Source organism: Rhinolophus hipposideros (genome assembly GCF_964194185.1).
Source record: "Rhinolophus hipposideros genome assembly, chromosome: 4".
Lineage (NCBI taxonomy): Eukaryota > Metazoa > Chordata > Mammalia > Chiroptera > Rhinolophidae > Rhinolophus > Rhinolophus hipposideros.
Window position 1 is genome coordinate 66,621,347 of NC_138050.1, and position 23,914 is coordinate 66,645,260.

General features: G+C 35.1%; 1 protein-coding gene across 2 annotated transcripts in view; it reads right to left on the reverse strand.

Annotated features, from left to right (window-relative positions):
- GPC6 (glypican 6) overlaps positions 1-23,914 on the reverse strand; it is a 1,046,737-nt gene that overhangs the window by 311,432 nt on the left and 711,391 nt on the right. For both annotated transcript variants that reach the window (XM_081045970.1, XM_081045969.1), the window contains exon 4: positions 18,751-18,916. In XM_081045970.1, the coding sequence (XP_080902096.1) occupies positions 18,751-18,916 (166 nt within the window). The remainder of the gene's footprint in view (positions 1-18,750; positions 18,917-23,914) is intronic.

The following is a 23,914-nucleotide window of genomic DNA, read 5'->3' on the forward strand; positions in this document are numbered from 1 at the left end:
GTGTAGCCCACAGGTTAAAACATGGGCTTTGCTGACAATCCTCGCGTGGAACCCTGGCTCCCCCACTTATTGGCAGCATGACCTTGAGCTCCCAGAAGCTCACTTTCCTGCTCTTTCTGTGGGGGCAGTAATTTCACCTGTGTCTTAGAACTATTTTGGTGATTAAATAAAATAATGCAATAGAACATACTGTCGTTAATGAATATTATTCATTAACTTTATCAACACAGATCCTGTTCTAAGACTTCCAGGGCCTCAGGAAGTTTTGCTTGAGCAGATGTGAGCATGGCAATGGTAGAGAGCATACCTCAGGGTAGGGCTGGCTTCTTGGGAAACCACGTGATTTTAGTACAAGAATCTGTTAATGCTGGAGGCCACAGATTTCTACAAAACTAACAAGTGGCTGACTTGAGGTTACACCATGGGTCCCTCTAGAACAAAAATCCATGACCTTTCCCCTCTATGCTCCTCCCTACCTCTTTTAAATATTTTTACGATATTCCACAATGATTCATTTCCAAATGGGCTCTACCTATTTCCAAATTTAGGAGGAATTCTGTTAGGTTATTTTGCTTAGTTTTAACCCAATTGTCATAAAATGAAAGTTGTTTTAGGTGTCTCCTATCTACCAGATAAACAGGAGGAAAAATGATGTCTGCAAACACTTGATCATCTTAACATCTATTTGTTTTTTAATTAAAGAAAAACCTTATAGTTTTAAGTTTTAAGAAACTAAATTATACAAATGTTAGCAAAACATTTACATGAGGTATGTGCATTTAACCAGCAATTTCCTACCTCCCATATTATTTATTTTCAATATCCTGTTTGCTTTTTATGGCCTATCTACTCAATTTGAAAACTGTTCAATTCATACAGCCAGTAAATTACTTTTCCATAATTGCAGTAATTATAGTCCTCTTTATATGCCCATACTTATTTCTCAGATTTGTACTACAGGAAATCATTTGTGACTAAGTCCAGATACAGTATGACAGTTTAGGAAACAATGTTTCCCTAACATTCAAAAATATTATTTAAACATAAATCTTCTCTATTAATGTCATTCATAAATTAACACATATCTCACTCTTATATTTAACCCATTAGGAAGTTTTTTGAGTTAGTAAAGCTATCTTAGCAAAAAAAACACAAAAATTCCTCATAGGATACTCCTAGTGAGTGAAAAAAATCTAAATTTACTCAGTTAAACAATGTAACAATGATAAAAGAAAAATTAAATTAAAAATAATTTGATATCATTGCTCATCTATCAAACTGACAAAAATGAAAAATGTAACAATACATTCTGTTGGTGAGGCTGTGGGGAAACAGACATTCACACTTATGACTCATGGGAATGCAAATTAGTAGAAGACTTCATGAATAAAGTTTGTCAATACCTGATAAAACCACATATACACTTATATCTTGACTCAGTGTTCTCACTTCTAGGAATCTACCCTGAAGATACACCTCCAAAAATACATATGCACTAAGTTAATCATTGCAGCATTATTTACATTAGCAAAATATTAAAACCAATACTGATAAACCATGGTACACCCACAAAATGGAGTACTATGTAGCTGCAGAAAAAGAATGAGGAAGATCTCTATGAGCTGATCTGGAATGACATCCACAATTAAGTAAAAACAGCAAAGTGTAAAAGAGTATAGTATGCTAGCCTTCATGTATGAAAAAAAGAAGATATAAGACATATTATTAGGTTGGTGAAAAAGTAATTGTGGTTTTTGCAATTATTTTTAAACTTTGAACCTCTTACGGATGTTCATTTATGCAAAAGATGTACAGAAAAGATAAACCAGAAAACAAATAGACTGATCAATCTACAATTGGCGAGTGGGAACTGGATGCAAAGAAGGAAAAGATGGTCAAGAATTAGTATTAATAAGGAAGGAATGACACCTCAGCTTTTACATTTTTTTGTATAGTTTTCAGACTTAGAACTATAGTAAGTTTTCACATTGTACCCCCAACTAAAGAAGTAATTAAAACCAAGGATATAGGAGAACCTAAAAGGAAATACAAATATAACAAATGAGTCTAATTCTATTGACAATTAATAATATAATCACTTTAAAGAAGACAAGGAAGAAATAACTAATCAAAGTTATCTTTGGAATATTGTGTTTTCACTGTATACTATAAAGACAAAAAGAAAAGTATACAAAGACGCACTCTAGCTAGTAAATATGTTTCTTAAAGAGGTGTGGGTTAGTAACTCTAATTTATGTATAAACTGGGATTGAAAAAATATGTTAATACATTGAAGATGATGAAAGCCAAGTTTCTCACTATTGGAAAAAGAAATTACAAATAAGGAAAGAGAGAAGGCTAGAATGAATTTGTGGGGTTGAACTGGAATCAGTATGAACTCATAAATATATGCATGAGAGAGAGGGATGGAGAAATAGACCAATCAATAAATAGAGATTGAGAGTATATGTGGAATAGAATCTATCATCTATCATCTATCTATCTATCTATCTATCTATCTATCTATCTATCTATCTATCTATCTATCATCATCTATTTCCTAGTTCTGTTTGCAGAGAGGGTTTAATAGCAATGCTGCTACAGTAGTGATGAGCACAGCTAGTGACCAGATCTTGCTTCCTAATACCATACTCCAATAAAAGGAACCATGCTTTTTGAAGAAGTTGATTCTAGGACTGCGGTAGGGAATATACAAAAAAGATCCTGGAATATCTTGTGGTGATAAACATGAGGAAGTGTTCAAAAAAGTATCAGCAGCATGTCATAAAGATACAGGACCCAACTGTAAGGAGCACCCAATATATAAACTTGGAACAATTTCAGCCATAAATAATACTATTATTGGATCATATCCATAGAATAAAATAAATATCAGTGAGTCTGTACTGGTATAAAAAATAAATAAATAAGTAGTTGGGAGAGAAAAAAATCCAATTTGGGGGGAGGATTCCAGTTCATACATATAGAAAGAAAGAGGAAAATACAAAATCACCATCAATAGCCCACAAGTTTTGGGAGAATTGGGATATTAGCATAGACTTCAAACATATTCCTTAAAATATGTATTACCAACAAAGGGAAAAAATAGTAACTTACAGTGAGAAACAAGGATATAATGAATGTATGTGCTAATATTACATACGAGAAGGACACAACATCATTTCTGTGGTATGATTGCAAAAGGCACATCCTCAACTTAACCATGAGAGAACACTAGACATTTCCAAATTGAAAGAGATTCTGCACGATAACTGGCTAGTACCTCATCAAAAGTGTCACGGTTGTAAGAGATAAGGAAGTTGAGAAACTGTCACAAATTGGAGGATACTAAAGAGAACAACATCTAAGTGCAAGTGGGATCCCAGATTAGATCCTGAAACATGAAAAATGATAAACTAATGAAATTAGAATGAGATTTGTAGTTTAGTTAAACATATTGCATCAATGTTCATTTTTTTGGTTTTGATTATTGTACCATGGCTACTATGTATGTATGTCGTTAACAATAAGATAATCTGAGTAAAGCGTACGAGGTCAGACAATTAAGTTTGCAAACTCATCCTAGAAAAAGTGCCACATACCTCACTGCTGAATAACACTATGGTCACCTTCAAAACACTCCCTTTGAGAAGCTATGCACTGAAACCAGTGCCTAGTCTACCCTTCAAAGCAATTTTGGAACTCTTTTTCTGAAATGGTGATCTGAGTTGTCATAGTAATATCCTTGATGTCCTGAATGTCATCAAAATGTCTTCCTTTCAATATTTCCTTTATCTTTGGGTAAAGAAAGAAATCATTGGGGACCAGATCAGGTGAGTAGGGAGGGTGTTCCAATACGGTTATTTGTTTACTGGCTAAAAACTCCCTGACAAACTGTGTGAGCTAGTTCATTATCGTGATGCAAGAGCCATGAATTGTTGGGTGAAAAGTTCAGGTCGTCTAACTTTTTCATGCAGCCTTTTCAGCACTTCCAAATAGTAAACTTGTTTAACTGTTTGTCCAGTTGGTACAAATTCATAATGAATAATTCCTCTGTGGGGACAGAGTCCCAGAGAGCAGTTTCCAGGTTCTCGGCCTTACGTGGAAAGGTGCTGGCTTGGGTAGTAAATGGCTGTCAGCTGTGGCTAGTTGGCCACCAGCTGTAACCAGTTAGCCATTAGTCACTGATATAACTGCCATGGCTGCGTTGGTTGTTCAGTTGGTCGGTTGGCAGGCAGAGAAGCAGATGGCAGGTAGCAGGTCGTGTGGATCCAGCCTCCAGCAAGACTATAGTGGTATCACTCCCCCACCTATGGCTCCATGGGAGTTCCTTTTTGGCCTAGCCATATCCTGCGTTCTTATGTGGGGAGCGGGACTAGAGACTCCGCAGGCTGACCCACACGACACCCTCTGATATCAAAAATGGTTAGCAATATCATTGCAACTAGTTCACGAACTTAATTGTCAGACCTAGTATGTCAACACTGCTACTATTCTTGCAACTTTTCTCTAAGCCAAAAATTATTTCAAAATGTTAAAAAATACTTTGATCTCAAGCAGATCAAGACTGGAGAATAACCATTTGTAAAGCTATATTTTTACCGTAGTTCCTGAGCTATAAAGTCCATATGTCAAGCTTAATGCATATTTAATATATATATATTAATAATATGTTATATATATTAATACACATATTAAATAATTATATCTATATCTATCTATCTATCTATCTATATCTGTCTATCTATATCTATTTATTATCTATCTATATATTGGTAAGAATACTCTAATTTTGAATTTTATTAATTTAGATAAGGGCTTGGCTAAAAGCCTCTCTATAAATGATCAACAAAAAAAATGTGTATCCTCAGGAAAATTTAAAGGTATTTAAATAGAGAAACACTCTAAGCAAAAATGACATACTAATTATGACTTCTTATTCTTAAAACATACAGACATAAGGGGGGCTGGGAGTGGTAGGTAAGGATAAATGGGGTCAAATATATGGTGATGGAAGGAAAACTGACGCTGGGTGGTGAACCCACAATGTGATATATAGATGATATGTTACAGAATTGTACACTTGAAAGTAATTTTACTACCCATTATCACCCTTATAACTTTTAATTAAAATAAAGAAAAAGAACTGTTAGATTGATTCTAAAAAAAATTAGAACCATAAAGATGCCATATATGATATTGCCTGGCAGACAATAGTAAAAAGTCAAGCCTAAATCTTAAAATCAATCCCCTAATGCCTTCTAGAAGGCAATACTTTGATGACAGTGTCCTTATTCTCTCAATGAGTACAGGTTTCTGCACTTTTCCTGTATAAACGGGTACAAGTTTATCAAGAAGGATAACAGGCGTTTTCCTAAACTGCCATAGTAGCTCGTAAGGGGCTGTTTCTCTGGTCGATTAAGAGGTTTTAGATGAAAGAATTTGATTTTCATCTGGTAATCAATTCGTCAGACGAGGCTTATGCTTTATAATTTTGTCCTTCCAAGCTATTAATTTTTGCATCTTAAAAAGTACCTGGATGTAGTTTTAAATTAAACTGTTCTTGTCTTCCATTTGTGATGAATACAAGCAATCTCATGCCCAGTGATCACAGGTACAGTAGACAGGAATCAATGTATGGCACAGCAGAATTAAAATATTTTTTTTTTTAAATCCTGAGGCACCCAGAAGAAATGGAATTTAATATCTATCAATTCCACATGGAAATTAAATCCTGAAACTAACTTCTTCAAATCGAATTCAAGGGAAATGTAATAACCATTCAACACAGTTCATTGTCAGGTTTCTAAAAAAAAAAAAAAAAACAGAAAAATGTTGGATGGCCACTATTAAACTATTTGAAATGTTGATCTCAAAACCCAGGACTCCCATTGGGTTAAGGAAAATAAATGTAAATCTTCCCGAAGCGACTGGAAGCCTGAATGTAGCCTGCAGGCTCAACCTGTGATCGGGGCCACATGTGGCAACCTCAAATTATTGTTCTTAGGCTCAACCTTTTCTCTCACTTTGTCCTGGCAGCTTTCCAAAGGGGGACAGGTGGTTTTAGGGCATTTTCTTGGGTTACAAATCAAATACTATTTCATGGTTTTCACTTTTAATGGGCTAAGCAGAAGGTATTTGACAAGAGTCACTGTAGAGGTTTGGAGAAATAATTTATACTCTAGGGCATTCTTAAATCAGTAACTTGGCAATATGGGATTCAAAAAAACAAAACAAAACAAAAAACCCACTTTCCTGCTTCTTCCAGTGTTAAATTGCAAAAGCTGTGTCATGTATGTTTGTCTTGCTCCTTGGGGACACTCCATACTCAGAAACCAATGAATAGATTACACTGGTCCTTACATGCTGAGTTTTCATTGGTGACAGTTAAGCCACAAGGCATGCAATGAAGTCAGAAGCTGCTTTCTGATACATAGAGTTTTTTTGCCAGTGAAGAAAATGAATGCCCTTGGGGAGATTTTTTTTTTTTTATAAAATTAATACATGCCTCCACTTAAAATTCAGAATTTGGCAGTGGCCAGAAGTGAACAGTTATCCTGGATTCCATACATTTAGTATTGTAAAAGCCAAAGCCAATAGAAAATACATTTCCTCTTGGATTAAACAATTATAAAATGTCAATGTGTATGATAAATACGACCACCAAGGGGTGCCTGAATCATGAGAAGGTATACTCTGGGGGACAACCAAGGTATCTCTGTGTTGAACCATTATGTTAAGAACACTCATATCTGCACAGTTGACATTCTAACTACACTTAATTAAAGAGGTTGGCGAGTATAGATATAGGCTCATTCTCAGAATGCATACTGATGAGCATGCTGTGAAATGTTTAACATTTAGGTATAAAGACAGTATAATTTTACAGAAAAGGAACATGTAGGCACTTGCTTGGTGCCCAGTAAAGGGAATTCTGGTCATATTCTGTTGGAATTAATTGGGGAAGTTGGCCATAGAACTATGTGGGCTGTGGAAACCCTCTAACAGCTCTTGGCATCTCCAGCTCCTGTCTGGAGTAGACAGTAGTAGTAGTAGAACATTACTATTTTCAATATCCAATTGGACATTCCCATTTTTGGTGCCGATGCTTCTCAAACCCAACAAACCCTAAACAGATTGAAGAAATCCATGTTTGCCATACCCAATACTAGCTTCTCTATTTGTTGACAGTATGGATTTTTTTATGTGTGCTTATTTCTGTCATATCTGCTGTATTTATTTCTTTGCCCTCTACATGTAGTCAGCTATATTTCGACATTAAGTCTTAATTTATTTTTCAGCTCTACCATTAGTGCTCTCTTCCTTTTTCTTTCCATACCATGCTAACATGACCTCTCTCGTCTCACTACCATTAGTCTTGTCCACAAAAATCAATCCTACACTTGTCTGCCAGATTACTATTTAGATCCCACCAGTCCCTGTATTAAAATGCCCTGTGACTTGTCATGGCCCACAAGACAAAAGAAAGTCAAGTATTTGGCCTGATTTTCAAAGCTTCACAGTTTAACCCTGGCCAATATTATTTCCCAAAATGTCAGCATATATGTATGCCTTTTTCACCTTGGCTGATTTTCTCACAAGCCCATCATGCTTATTCTTACCTTTGTGTCACTGTTTTCCCATCCTGGAGTCATCAAGTCATTATTGACCTGAGCAAGGGCAAGGTCATTTCTACTGAGATGGGCCCCACCTCCCAGGAAAAAAGGCAAATCCAGAAAGAGGAATAAGAAGGAGCTTGCGTGATGAAGTGCACTTCTTCCTATCTTGTCCCTTCAGTTCTTACTGATGAACTATCCTCTGACTACTTTCTTTTGGTTTACAGCCTGCCCTTGTTATCTGTTTTGTTTGCGTGAGAAATAGTGGCCACACAATATCTAGTTCCTGCTGTTCTCTTGCTTTCTTGCCTACTCTGTTGCTTTCTACTTTCTAATTTCTATTTTCTGTTCATACATTCCTAGATTATTCACCCAAACATGGAACCACATTGCTTCTTCTTCAGTGCTACATCTGTGAACATGTCTTATTCGCTCAGATTTACATGCATTATCGAGTTTAATCCCCACAAAGCTAAGATATAGGTACCATTATCTCCAGTTTATCGATGAGAAAACAGATTTATGAAGGCTAAATAATGGTCCCCAAGTCAAATACAAATAACAAATTATGAAGTCGGGATTTTAACTCACATACTGGGTTTCCCCGAAAATAAGATCAGGTCTTATATTAATTTTTGCTCCAAAAGATGCATTAGGGCTTATGTTCAGGGGATGTCATCCTGAAAAACCATGCTAGGGCTTATTTTCCACTTAGGTCTTATTTTGGGGGAAACACGGTAGCTACTCAAGGACTACTGCTCTTAACTATGTTATCTTTACTTAACCAAATTCCCACTTTGAAAGATTTTTCGACTACAGAATACATTTCACCTCTTTGGAAACTATAATTTCTCACAATCAGGTAGTAGAGTTTTTATTTCTTTTGCATCTCCCATATATGTCAGATATACTGTTCCAACAAAAAAGGCATCTAATGAATACCTTTTTAAAGAGAATCAGACGTAATCAGAATCATGGAATTTATAGGTATTTTAACAATCTAAACCTGTGTTGTCCATCATACCACTAGCCACATAATAATAGTGATTAAAATAGTGATTAAAATATCAGACACACTAGCCACGTTTTAAGTGCTTAACAGCCACATGAGACTAAACTTAAATAATTAAAATAAAATAAAAATTCATTTGATCACTGTCATTAGACAAATTTTAAGCACTTAATAACCACATTTGGCTGGCGGCTACTGTGTTGGACAGCACAGATATAGAACATTTCCATGTTGCAGAAATTGAACAGTGCTGGCAATATCAAATACTCAGTTTTCCCCATCATAATCCATCAATCCATGTAGCCAGAGACTGAGTTACTTCCTCAACACTCAGTAGGAGATAATTTGTGCAGTGGTTAAGAACCTGGGCTCTGAAGCCAAATCATGGCATTGCAACTTACAAGTTATATGATCTTGGACTGGTCACTTACCTGGTCTCAGTTTTCCCACCTGTATAATGGAGACCATAATATTAGCTACTTAGTAGGGTTGTAAGGATTAAAAGTATAAAGTGATTAAAACATTGTCTAGTATAAAGTAAGTATCCAATAAATGTTAGCTATTGTTGCTATGTATGTAATATTCTCCAAATGGAACTCAAAACAATAGAAATAGAGGGATAAAGTTTCTTACAACTCTCTTAGGTTTACGATTTGGATACTATGATTGTAAGTGAGTAGCAAGACACATTTATACATTTTCTCATGAACAACTTTGGGAAGAATATATCCAGATTTTCAACCAGTAGAGGGTGATGTTAGGCACATATTAAATTGGGTCACCAAGGACTTGTCAAATATTTTACACTCAGACACAGTGATTCAAATAAAAAATACTGCAAAACTGATTAATGAAGGGACACATGCTTTTCGCTTTGTGGCGTCACCTTCTAGAAGCCAGCTCCTATGAATGATCTACCTCCTCAAAGGACACTGTGACCCAGTATTTATAGAATTATTCCTGAGTAACACTTTTAGGACTACCAATGATTTCAGTTCTCCCACGTGGTTGAACATTCCACACAGATTTTTCGACTACAGAATACATTTTTATTATTATCTTCGCACAGAAGAGTTTGCAACACTGAACTGTTTTAAAGATAAGCAACTAATCTAGCAATAATCGAGGACATTGGATTTAGAAAACCAGAAGACACATAGACCATTGATAATACCAAGGGCTCCAAATAACCTTTACCAGCTGACTTCTGTGAATTTTGAGAATACTCTCTTTGAAGTTAATGAACTCTCTTACAGAAGAGTAGTCCTGCCTCCTTTGGGAGAACGGACTTCTTCAGGCTATGTGAAACTCTTGGAGAGTCAGACATAAAGTTGAGGTAGGATAGGGTCACTTCCTGATTCAGTCAATCTGAAAACCACAACAGCTCTGGCAATCAAAGGGATGGTCACTGCTACTTCCAAAATTCTCTCCCATCTACTTGCTTATCCATTTCACCCAATATTATCTTTAGGTCTTGCATTAAATAAGTTAATTTCTTTAATTTCCATTAAGATTTTAGTGGTGAATACTGATTTTTTTCTTATTTTCATTATTAGTGTTATCTTTCTAGAAGATTCCTGTACCTTAAAGAGTAAAAATGTACTGCATATAGATACGTCACTTCTTGGGATAAGTCATATATTCAATGACTTATTCTTCATTTCTAACTTTTACTTCTTCAGAGGTTATAATAAAATAAATTCTTAGCGTAGCAAATTATTTAAATCCATGCAAAGAAAAAAATCATGGAAAAGTCTTTTTTTTATGTGGGATTTGTATACAAGCTCTTATTTGAAGGACAAAGGCATATTTCTTGCTTCATTATAATTTTAATTCTCTCCTGGCTATCTTACCAAGTATCTATAAACACAATATTTTTAAATGAGTTATCAGCTCCACTTTTTCATACACCATGAAGTTTCTCAAAAGTTTAAATTATTTCCAAGGGCATTAATACCTATTTCCTTTTAGAGTAAACAATGAAAACTTGGCTTTAACTATCAGAATTACTCACGAGGCTACCTCTTCTAACCTGGCTTCCACCCCTGACTCCCTGAGGGGTTGTTCATTAATAAACAAGTCACAAAGACAACACAATGAAGAGAATAAAATTCTAAAAGATTCTTTTATAATGTTAAAGAAACAAGCCTGAGCAAAATTAAAACTAATTTAAAAATGACTCAAACATAAAGACATACTCAGCAGTTCCCACTCTTGAGCTAATCATGAATTACAGGAGCTTTTAGAGCAATTGGAAGATATATCTTAATATATCTTAGTATAGATTTAATTATATATGCATATGTGAATATTATGTTTCTGGGGATAGAGGCCTAAATACTCTCATTAACACTACTATTTTTATCTTAGTAAAGTGTTGCAACATTACACCAATTTGTTATTTGAGTTAAAATAAAGATTTTCCTTTCAGCTGTTAATCAGGATCTTTAGAGTGATCAAAATGCCCCCTATGCCCTGCACACACACATACATACTTTATTCTATTTAATCAGTCACAAAGATGTTTTATTTATAATGGCCCTGGGACTTGTCATAAGTTTGCTATTGTGAAAAGCCATATGGTTTAGTGCTTTCTTTAACAATCCACTTACCTAGCTCTATTTATGTTTCTTATTTTCTAGTTCCTACCACACAACAACTTCTCCTACCTCATATTTGTCTTATCTCCTCAAATTGGAATTGCTAAGAATGTCATTGGGCTGATATTTATACTGCTTGATTTTTGTCTGTGTTTTTGGGCTTTGGGGAATTTATTAATTCTATTCTAAAGAATCATCAAATATTTTATCTTGGCATGCCAAAAGCCAGACATCTTGTGTTACAGCTTGAACTGAAACAAACACGACAGTGAAAACTATCGCATGTTAATAAAATCAGATGTTAATTATCAAAAACAAGTACCTTTTGACATAATTATCAAAATAAACCATTTACCTATAGAAAACATTGAAACTGACATGTACATTAAAAATAAAATGCAAAATCCCAAATACAAAGGTAATTCTCTAGCCACCTTGAATCATTCTGATATGCTCTGCTTTCTCCTAGTATTAAGTTAAATCCTTCTGTTGATTCTCACAGAAACTGGAGAGATTGAAAAGACATAAGAGGTGTTTCCGTGAACTTCATTTTATAAATGGAACCTCTTGTATACTAAAGAATGTTATACTTACAAAAATATCTATGCCTCGTTACATACAGGCCACTGGTGTAATGGCCACTGGCCATTTGTGTTATGTTATATTGCAACATGAATTCCAACTTGAAAATTCCAACTTGAAAATCTAGTTTAGAATATCATAAATGTAGTTATCAGTAAATAGGAAATGGATCAACTACAATTACAAATTGTATAGAAGTCGAGTATGTGGAAACTGGAATAGATGAATGAACAGGAATTAGCATTCAGAGTAAACACACACACATATACACAGAGACACACACACATACACAGACACACACACAGATACACACACAGAAAGACATAGAGACACACACACACAGAGCTTAGAATGACTACTTGTCTATTACACCAAGGTTTGATGTGCTTTGCCTGCTTTGATCCATGGGAAAATCTGCTTGATTCAGAACAGAAATTGCAGTCCCATGAATCTCTTGAGTTGTTGCCTCAAGACCAGCATTAGTAAGTGCTCAGAGGTTAAGAAATACCTACTTCTGTGTTTGCTGAATAGCTTCATACATTATACCACTCTTAAGGCATTGGCTCTATTGTACCACATAAAAAGACTTTCACATATGCAGAGTTCAGAAGTAAACTATTTTCTAAATATAAGAAGTTGATACCAAATGCCATGTGAAGGTTGCTGTGTACCAGCCATCTATTTTCTTTCTTTTTTTCTTTCTTCTTCTCAGTGTGTTATTAGTACAACTTATGTATTCTGCCAGCATTACAGAGAGAACACAGCATATGATGAATGTCCACGAGAAATGAGACATATCAAATCAGATTATAAAAGGAAGGTAGGGATTTGGTTGGGTGGGGTTAGATTTCAACTGATAGAAAATAAAATGTTTTTATTAAAAAAAGTCTTTCTTGGTGCTTTTAGGAATGTACAAGGTTAAAAACAAGTTCTGCAGTGAACAGTGAGATCAGATTCTAAAATAATTGCTTTGGCTTTTATTCCTCAATTTATGAGTTGTGCTTCTGGCCTGTGTTATTGAGTAGGCTCTCGTCTCATACAAAGTGGAGATGAAGAAACCTTGAAAGCTTGCTGATAAGTGCAACTCTTGAATTTTTCTTTTTCTTTAGTTGAAAGGAAACAATTTTCTATGTTTAGGGTCTAGAGGTTTTCAAAACGTGGCATTTCAGGATATACCAACCAGAGTCTATGATATTTACTATGGAATTCTTTGTAACTAAAAGTTCTTATCAAATTTGTATTACAAAATTTCATGATTTAGAAAGTCTTTGAAAGAGGAGTATCTCATACAAATGTTTTTCACAGTTCCTTATACTTTTTTATATTCTTCCGAAATGCACCACCATGCAGTCCTGTACGTTATAAAAAGAAAATCTGACTGCATTTATTAGAAACAATAAATGTTTATCTAGCAGCATCTACCCCAAGCACAAAGTTGTGAATACCCTACCTACCTTGAGGATAAACAACTCTTGCAGGTTCTAAGAAAGTCATTTGTGCATCAAAGTAACCATTTATTACATTTATTACATGACACCAGTCATTTGACTGACCTAGCACAGCTTTCTTGTGGCTGGTTATAATTTACAACTTGATAGCAGCTGTCACAATGAGAGAACCAGGTTCATTATCTGATTTGTTTCTGCCATGCCCGCACTCATAGAGTCCATTAACAACAGAGATATGTGCTTTTTAAATTACTGAATTAGTCATAGTTCCTTTAAAAGAGTAGGCTCACAAAGTAAAATAAAACAGCCTCTTACTACATTCCCTTCCATTTCTCTGTCTACTTCTTTCCATTTATTCCATTGAAAGAATACATACAGAGCCCTGTTCTGAGCGGGCAGGGCCTTATCTATTCTATTCCCATGCTAAAACCAGAACAAGGTCCATAGCAGTAAACATGTGTTAGATTAATGAATTAATGAAGGAATTAATGCTTACTACCTACTCTGTTGCCTCTTGGCCTGGCACAAATATAGTACTCACTTTGGGTTGCATGTTTGATGCTCTCACGCTAGTTTTCTGTCTTTGGGCTGTCTTGAGACTTAATAATTAGCTAGTTTGAAAGGAGAAAGAAAGCCCAGAAAGTTTGATACCAGTAGTTTGCCTGGTTTATGAGTACCCAAGGCCTGATTTAAAAATACAAGCTGCTTAGTTGGTTCCTCCTCCCCACCCCCCATTGGAGGACATCTATGGATCAAGGAATTCATCTTTTTTTGAGGAAAATTAACACAAATTTTCCAAATCTTATCAGATTCAGTCAGTGGAAGTAGTGATGATGAGACGTGATCATAAAACATGTCAAACATAAAACAAATAGGTATTTAAGAACTACTGACAGATCATGCTAGGCCTGTTGAAATTCTCACAGAAACTTGCAAATATTTGGGGCCTATTTGTAACAATTACATATGTTACAGCTATTTAGCATCAATTATCTTTGACGTTAATTCAATGCTGTCCTGTTTACTATTTCATTCTACACTTACCAAGATAGGGCTTCCCTGGCCACCAGATGAGAGGTTAAGTTTCCCTGCTGAGTAGACACTTAGCATACTGTACTTCTATTTTCCTAATGCTTTATCACAGTTGATTATAATTAATTTAACTACATAAAATTCTCCAAGGGCAAAAATGTATTTGTCTAGCTAAGTCAATATAGTGAGCTGAATTAATATGTGAAGATTATTAGGGTCTAACTACCTGGGATAATCTAAAAAAAAATAGGCTATCATGTTGGGACAAAAACATCTTCAAGTCTCACTTTTATGGAACTATAGAGATATTACTGCCTTATACTTGGAGTAATAGGCATCTTACAACATTCTAGCAATACACACACACACACACACACACACACTCACAAACACATAAATCAGAACAAAATAGAATCACTGCCTTTTGTCTTTCCATGTGCACGACCCGCTTTTTTGTTCACTGTGCGGTTCTCACGTTCAAAGTCTAAGAAATTACTAGATATTTGGAGGAGGCTATCCCACACATCTTAGGTTTTTAAGTAGAAACAAGGTTTATTCTCATCATATAAGTGTATTTTCAGCCTTAACTTTGATGCTCATGAACTAGGTGTAATCTGTAATGTGGCCCCTTGTCAAACAGAACACTTCTTATCTGAGGAGGGTTAGCATTAGTGCCAAACACTCAAAATAACCACAGGATATTACCGAAACAATGAATTCTGCTCACAAACTGTTTCCCTCAAGGAAATTTTAATTTCCGTAAACATTTTTCAAGAAAACCCTTTTGCACTCAGGCAACATTCAAAAGTTAGACTAAAATAAGTTGTGTATGAATATCGAGTAGTAACACCTGGGGTAAGTGCCTGAGCAGAGACAGGCAATGCCTCAAATTACATTGTTCTCCTACTGCATAGTTTCTAATACTGAGAACAGGCTTCAAACCTCTCTTGTGTTCTTTCAGATCCTGCCTGGCTGAGGGGTGCTGCATAGTATGCCCATCGTTTGGCGCAGCAAGTTGAAGTGCAAATAGAAGCTGGTTTGTGCCTTGTACCAGAGAATCCCACATGCCCCTAGAAAGCAGCTGAAAATTCCTGGTGAAGATGAACTGAGGTTGCTCAAGTACTCTAAAATGGGTCTAGAAGAATCTTCCTCATTGTCAGCAACTTTTTTTTTTTTTAAAGCCTCTTTGGGCAAAAAGTGAAGAGTTCCTCCTTTTTCCTGCAATAGTTAATTGGTAAGAATTTTTTGAGTACTAGCTCTGTGCAGGGCGTGGAGTTAAACTTCCTCAAAGAGGACTATGCGAACGCACCCTGTGTAGATTCCTGATTTTTTTTCTAGGATTAAAGAACCTTACAGAATCTCAGAAGTGAATGGAATACCACTGGGGTTGTATACTTGAGTCCTTACAGCATTTCATTTCATCAGTGAATTGCCTCTCTTTTGACATGATCCCGACACCAACTGAATTCTTAACAGTTACAAATCACTTTCAATTAATTGGTGGCATTGTAAAGATCATCAGAATGTGCCACCAACTCAATTCTTGTGTTTATTGACAGCTGATTGCATGGTGCTGTTAATATTTCAGATGAGCGCATAATAATGAAAAAAACACTTATGAAATGCATAACCTGGGGCCTTGATGCAGCAGACAGAGATGGCTTATTCAGTTGACAGCAACCAGAGTGAAAGGTTTGATGAAAAGACGCAAGAAGCACAAGAGTGATGGGCTGCAGGTGCTAACTAAAGAGAGGGCGATTATATATAATTTTTGTTGGATTACTGATTTCCTCATTGATCTTTGATCCTGAATTCATGAACACTGTAACACTGTAATCTTGGATGTATATGTGTAGCAAATGGATTTCACACATTCGATTAATTAATATAATAAATTTGTAAACACTTCACATAGGGACACAGATTATCAAGAACATATTTGGCTCCACAATCTACGTTGGTGGTCAATTCTCAATGCCATAGCAAAACCCGAAGAATGACGACAGGGAGAATTTTCTCAGAGGTCTCTAACATTCATTAAAAAAACCAAATACAGGAACAATGGGTATGAAATATATCGTAGGACAAACCACCTCGTTTCCTTTTCATTAAAATACTTCCAACACTTAGTGGCTTCAACTTTTAGTTTTTAAATCAAATTATTTTCCAGACTTATAATTTCACATCAAATTGGCATCTAAGAGACTGAACTGATTTAAAGTATAAGGATTTGTTTTACATCAAATTGCCAACCAACACCGAGAAAAAAAGCCAATTAAGAAGTTATTGTTGCTCATACAAGTTAAAAAGCCCGTATTCTCATTCTTAATGTGTTGCTCTTAGTAACAAAATCCACATGTCCACTTTCATCAATAAGTTACAGGCTGACCAAAGACAATTTAACTCTGCTCTGAATTAGAGCAGTTTCAACCAAAAAGTATGAATAGTCTTTATGACTCAAGAGTGATGCTATGAGGTTTAATCTAGTTTTTAAAATATGCAAATGTTTTTAGATTTCTTGATGAGAGTACATTTTTATTAGCATTATTTGGGTAAAATGTATTTGCCAAAATTAATCTAAATGCACATTTTAGAAGATCAAGTTTATCCTGATTACTTTTTACATTCATGTCCCCTCTAAATTCTTAGCAAAAAAATATTGTTTTTGAGGTAGAAGGGTCCCTTAATGATTAACTTTCCAAAAACTCCTTCATTTTTCAACTGAAATAACCCAAGATCATACAAACAGGTTTCATCCTCCCACTGAAAGGACAGAGAATAGTATTTAATTTATTCTCTCTGAAATGATTGTTAAAATTTTGTTAAATGACTTACATTGGAATCTACCCACTCTAAATTTTTTCTTTAAAGTGTCAAAACCATTTTTATTTGGGCTTCCTAAGCATGATAATGTGTTAGCCAATGGGTTTCATTGCCAAAACTATAACCTAAAAGCACGTTTTCACACAGTGGGCTTAGGTTTTTTTGTATCCCAACACATCTCAGATCTTTTTCCTATTCTACTCAAATCTTAGATGTCAGAGGACTTTACTCATGCATTCTGGGTTTAGAGGTTTGCATGAATGATGAAGGCCTTCCGAGGCTTACAACTACAACTGTTATTTGCACCACTCTGCTTGTCACTATGCAATTGCAGTAAATGCAATTGAAAGTACTTTTATTTGAAGGCCATTTGACAGAGGGTAGAGAAAATACATTTACTCTTTCAAGGCCTATATATTTTTCTGGGAGAAGCTTGCCTATGAAATTTGTCCTTTTACCCTTGGATAGCTATTTGGGAAATATCTTTTTGCAGTGTAAATCCCTGAGTGATTTCTTCAACTTAAGACCTGAGCCATGACTCACAGACCTTCCCTGACTCATCCTCACCCTATTTCCTCCCACCTTCTAAAGACTGGCAGGCTGATTCATGCTTGCACACTTGAAGCATTCTTGTCCATAGAATGAGGAAAAGATTGCATATTTTAGCAAAAATATTGAGCTAGTATGATCATAGATATTTAAGGAAGGAGTTGTTTACTAATATTGAAACAACATACAAATCACATTGAACAGCTTAAAATTGGTTCTGCTCTCTTGAAGCAGATCGGTGATTAATACAATCCTTGAGTTATTTTAGAGACAGCACTGAGCATGTGCTACCCCTGGCCTCTAGCTGCACCCAGAACCAAAGTCTCGCCCATCCCCACAGAACCAAAGAAACAGAACAGGAGCGGAACATGAATACCCACCCTTTCAGAAATCAAGGGTCCGCTGTCCAGGAAGATCTGGTGCTGAAGTTCCTTTACCATAAATGGCCAAGTCCCAAGGTCAGTCAATTAAAACTTACCCCAGCCACACTCCCACAAACCTGTTTGGATAACTCCTTAAAACCTTCCCATTGTGAGCCATTGGCTAGTTCGTGTTTTAAGTGATACAGTTTCCCCTTCCACTTGCCTAGCACTCTGCAAATAAAACAATTCCAGTTTTTCCACTGGTGTTCAGTGTTTGGCTCTGCTGTACGCGTGGTGGGGAGGAGCTCTCTTCCTGTTCGGTTACAGTAACAGTGTGTTTGTGAGTATGTTGAGGGGATACAAATCAAACAAGACAGTGCTGTGGATTTCTTTTCAAGAACCTTTTCTAACTTGTGCCTTCTCACAGGATCTCACAGAAATTCAACACAAGCTGCTTTTACCTTCGTCAGAGAGATCAGCGAACTCAACACAGCGGGCGCGTACAATCTTCCATAGGACTGTCCTTTACAATATTGAAAGGCATCTTATTTTTTTGAAGAAAATGCAGATAATGTTTATAATTTGCAAACGCGGCTTTGTGCGTGTGTGTGTGCTTTAGGCCTCTTCCTCCCTACAAGACATTACAACTTTGAACCTGCCCTCAGACATCACGGACACTTGCTGTTCCCACATCTCTGCTCTCGGATCAGGGTAAACGCTCCTTACCTATAAACAGGTTCCACTCCGTGTCCAGATCAGCCTGATTTGCCAGACAGCCCTTCATCACGTTGAGGCAGTAGTTGTTGCAAGGCCTTACCGATGGAAGTCCTCGACAATATGGGCAGTACAGCATCTTCATGAGAGCACGGATGCACCCGGGGGTCGGGCTGACCTGTAGATTTATTTGAAAAGAAAGAAAATCGGAAATAAGAAGGATGGAAGCGAGAAAAAAGACGTAGCCCATTTTCTCTTTTTTTAAAAAATGAGATGAAATGGTTCTGATAAACCTCCAGCAGGAGAGCAGAAGGTTAAAGGAACCATCAGCCTCTTAACCCTTTGAAATAGTTGATCTTGAAGCCAGTCATTTCTTGTTAACTAGTTCTCTTTGGCATAGTAATCGTCAATTTTCTTGAAATGTCAAACAATTTTCTTGAAAATGTCATACATATATATGTATGTATATATGTATGTGTATATATATATATATATATATATATATATATATATATATATATATATGTCATTGTAATTCAGCCCTAAAACCTAGACACTGTTTCATTGCAATAGAACATGAAATGAGATAATGCACGTGAAAGCAATTTGCAAAGTTAAAAGCCCCATAAAAATGTAGGTATTATTAAAGTTTAATGTGACACCTTTAGAAAATTTTCTAACTGGTTATTTGACCCTGCTTCTAAAGGAAGTTGGCAGATATACTTCCTTTGTACATAACTTTTTCAAAAGGATCAATATCAACTTGTCTGGGATTTCTGACATCCCGGCCTGCTCAGAAGCAATGCCACTGCTAAGGCACCGCCTTCAGGCATCTGAAGCTACGCAGTTCTGGAATTCTGTGCAAAGTGGACCCAATGTTGAAAGTGAGGAGAAATCCTTTCAGTGATTGAGAACAGCTGATAATCAACTAACAATGAAGTATATTTGCCTTGCACACGGAAAGCAGCCTGCTACTTCCAAAGTTAATCTGTTCTAAATCAATACAGCCTTTTTAGACTTATTGAAAGTTCTAATTTGACATCAAGTGCAAGGAATATTTAAAACAGTATGGAACAACCACAGCAACAAAAATATAGAAAGCTCTTTTTCATGACTAGACACAGATATTATTGTCATATTTATTAGGTTGGTTCCATATAATTTTTGTATATTAGTCAAGTAACTGTATGTTGTCATTCTTGAGTTCTACATCTGAGGACAAGCCTCTAAGTTGTATCATTTTGACCTCTTGGAGTGTTGCAGTCTTATCAAATAGACCTGGATCCACAGGTGACATTTACATGTCCAGAACATTCTGATACTGACAGAGCATAACACCAATATAAAGATGGGTCAATAAAAGTTATTTCCACACAAATGGATACTTCAACGACTTTAGTTGATCTCTGTCACTTTTAATCGTTTATGTAGAAACTACATTTGAAGTTTTTGATGCAAGGCTTTAATTTTTGTAACCTTTTCTTAACTTTATGTTTTATACTGAGCATATCCCTAATACATTATTTTAGCTGTTTATTTATTTGTTTAGGCACTGAAATTTATAGTTGTCCTTCCATTTTTTTTCATTTTCTTTCCAAAATTATATGAAAACTTTCAAACATACAAAAAAGTTCAAAGATTTTCCTAGTGAATACCCATATTTCCACTCCTAGAGTCTACATTTAACATTTTCTTACGCTTGCTTATTCACACATCCATCCATGTATCCTATCCATCCATTAATCCACCTTTATTTTTCATGCATTTCATTTTTAATATTCTTTTTATTTTTACTTTTCCTGGTCATTTAATGTTGGCTTTCATAACAGAATTAACATGATCAACAACAGAAAATTAGTGTGTTAAGTACTTCAAATCAAATATGTGAAGTAACATATAATTGGCCTTTATCAAGATATGCAGAGAATGGTTTTGCAGCCATTAATTCTAAAACTTATTTTCCAGCAATAAAACAAAAACACAAAGAGAAAACAAAAGTGAGGAGTCTAGTGACTTCTCTTTTGAGCACGCATTAGTGCCACCATAGCATTTTCTCCAGATGAGCTATTTTGTAGAAAATGCCAAACTTTATCCACAATTGAGCAGTGTTGTTTTAAATTTTTCTTTTATCCACTTACATGTGTTGCTCAAGCCATTCACAGAAAATACAGACAAATATTCTGTATTCTCCAAACAGAATCAATATCAAATTTCAAATTCTTATTCATTTTATTTATTTGGCATGGTTGCCGGTCTACAAATCTTTGTTCATAGGATTTTGTGTTCCATAGCCTTGCAATTTCTCTCCTGACCCTGATGTGTTTCTCCAGAGTCCTACCCAATGTTCACCCAAGCTTACTAAGCAGTTTCTTCCTTTTTTTCACACAGTGTGTTGGTATAAAACCTGGAACATTTGTAAATATTGGGGATGCAAATTTGAGATCTCATGAACATTGTGAACTCTTTTTCATCACTATAAGCTACACCATTCTGCAAAACACGCATATCATTATATGATTATGATTTAGGTACTCAAGAAGTGCTTTTTGAATTGAACTCTCTATTGTGTTTCCCAATTTCTTGGCCATACTGATATTCAAAGAAGAAAGGAACATAATACTTTTATACATCCAGCATTCAACTGTTGCTTCTTAACTTTATTTTCAAAGGTTATTGATTGCATTGAATTCCAAAGCTTCCCTTTAAATTTTTTTTTTTTATTGTGTTGGGACCAGTACAATTTTTTCAGTCTGACATTTAAGAAGAGTCTCCAATCAGTGTAGCCACCAACAGAGAAAATTGAACAGCCTTAATAACCTAAAAGAACAATGTTGTTCAAGTTAAATGTGGCTGTCTTAGTACTTTTAGAAATGACATCCTTCCTGATCAAATAAAGGGCCTTTGAAGATGAAGAAAATGGAGAGTGGAGAATCAAAGTTGAAGCTTTCATGTTCACAGACCATATTTTTTGAATTGACACAACTGCATGCTTGAATTAAAAAAAAAAAATCATCACTTCAAACTGAAGACTTTTTGAAGTAAGCTTCTGAAAAGAAGGTTGTTTTAAATGCCAATTGTGTGCAGGGATATTTCTCTTTTTAAATGTTTAATAGTGTTTTAGAATTGTGCTACAACTACTTTAAAAAATCTTTTTATTTTGAAATCAAGATAGACTCACAAAAGTTGCTAAGTAGTAGAGGCCTGGGTGCCTTTCACTCACCATCCCCCCAAAGGCAACGTCTCATGCAGCTGCAGTATAACATTGCTATGAGGAAACTGATGTTGGTACATTGCTGCTAACTGGTTTATAGACCTTATTCTGTTTTCGTGATTTCTGTCTGTCTACTTTCCTTTGTGAATGTGTATGTGTCCTTCTGTGCAATTTTATCTCATGTATGAATTTGTGTAATGCCACCACAGTCAACATACAGAACTTTTCCATCTCCAGAAATGGACTCCCTCGTGCTACATCTCCACCCCACTTCCTGTTCCTGTCACTTGGCAATCTATTGCCACTGATCTCTTTTCATTTCTATAATTTTCTTATTTTAAGAATGTTATTTAAATGGAATCATACAGTATGCACCCCATTGAGCTTCACTTTTTTTTTTTAAAGGAGCTTAGTGCCCTTGATGTCCATCCAAGTTGTTTCATCTATTAATAGTTCCTTCCTATTTTAATGCTGACTAGTATTCCATTGTTTGGATGTAACAGAATTTGTTCAACTATTCACTCACTGAAGGATATCTGGGTTGTTTCCAGTAATTCACTATTAGGAATAAAGCTTCTATGAGCATTCATGTACGGGTTTGTGCATCAACATAAGTTTTTATTTGTCTGGGACAAATGCTCAGGAGTGCATTTGATGAGTCAAATAGTTAGTATATTTAGTTTTGTAAGAAATTGCTGAACTATTTTCCGATTGATTGTAGTACTTTACATTTCCACCAGCAATGTTTGATAGATGTAGTTTATCCCCATATACTTGCCAGTATTTAGTCTTATCACTTTTTTTATGTTAGTCATTTTAATAAGAATATTATCTACTTTTAAATTTATAGTGAGTTTTCTGTGAATGATATCTACACCTGTAATCTAGCCTCAATGGGTTCTGATAAACATCCGATCCAATTTCATTAACCAGCTAATCTCTGGAAAATATGCAACATTAAAAAATAATTTTGAAATAGTAGATAAATATACAAATCTATATATTTGGAAAATCCAAAATAAACAAAGCAGTTTTAAAAATCTCACACTTAAAATTTAGAATACAATAATTCTCAAACAGCATCACAAATTTATACATTTTGTGGATTATTAGGAAAAAAATTCATACTGAAAAAAATTGTGTTCATTTAGCAACAATAAAGAATACAATCCATCTTGAGAAACAAAATGTTGAGTTGTGTTTTTTTTTTTTTAAGTTGGTGATGTGTTGGATGGTGTTGGACTTTTTATTATTAAAAAAAAAAATGGCTGTAGCTTCCTAGATATTCAAAGTATACTGAGAAATAAACTTAAGTAAAAGAGTAAGTTGAGATGTTTATAAAAGTGATACCCACTTGGTATGAATGAACAGTGTTTTGTAAGTGAAAAATTAGTAAGTGAAAAATTAGTAAGTTGAAATTGACATTCTTTTTCATATTCGTTTGTGCTCCCACAGAACTATTACATGTTGTCCATCACCAGTAGTAATCCTTTGTCAAGAATTCACAGTATTATGGGGAAAAAAAGAAAAATAACCAATGGTTGCTATTCCATTATCCTACTTTGCAAGGACAGATACAAGTTTGTGAGTTAATTCAAATACAATTTCAACATAAAATCTTTGCATCTTGGGTTTAGTCCTTCTTACTATTTTTATGTAATGAATGACTTACAAATTATCATTTTACAGTTGATGTTATAATTAACTAGTTGTAAGAAATAATAATACGTTTTGAAGAATAATAATATAATTTACAACTAAGTTTCCTTGTAAAATCACTGAAAAATAAATAAAATAACAAGAAAATAATTGAGCTGTTAGTTTGTACCCTTGTGGGTTTTTGCTATTTGTGTTTCTTTTTTGAAAGATTAAGGCAAAAAACATTGAAACATGACAAGGAATATAAAAAGAGCCCTTAATAAAGCTATACTGGGATATAGCACTAAGACGTTATCTACCTGGCTA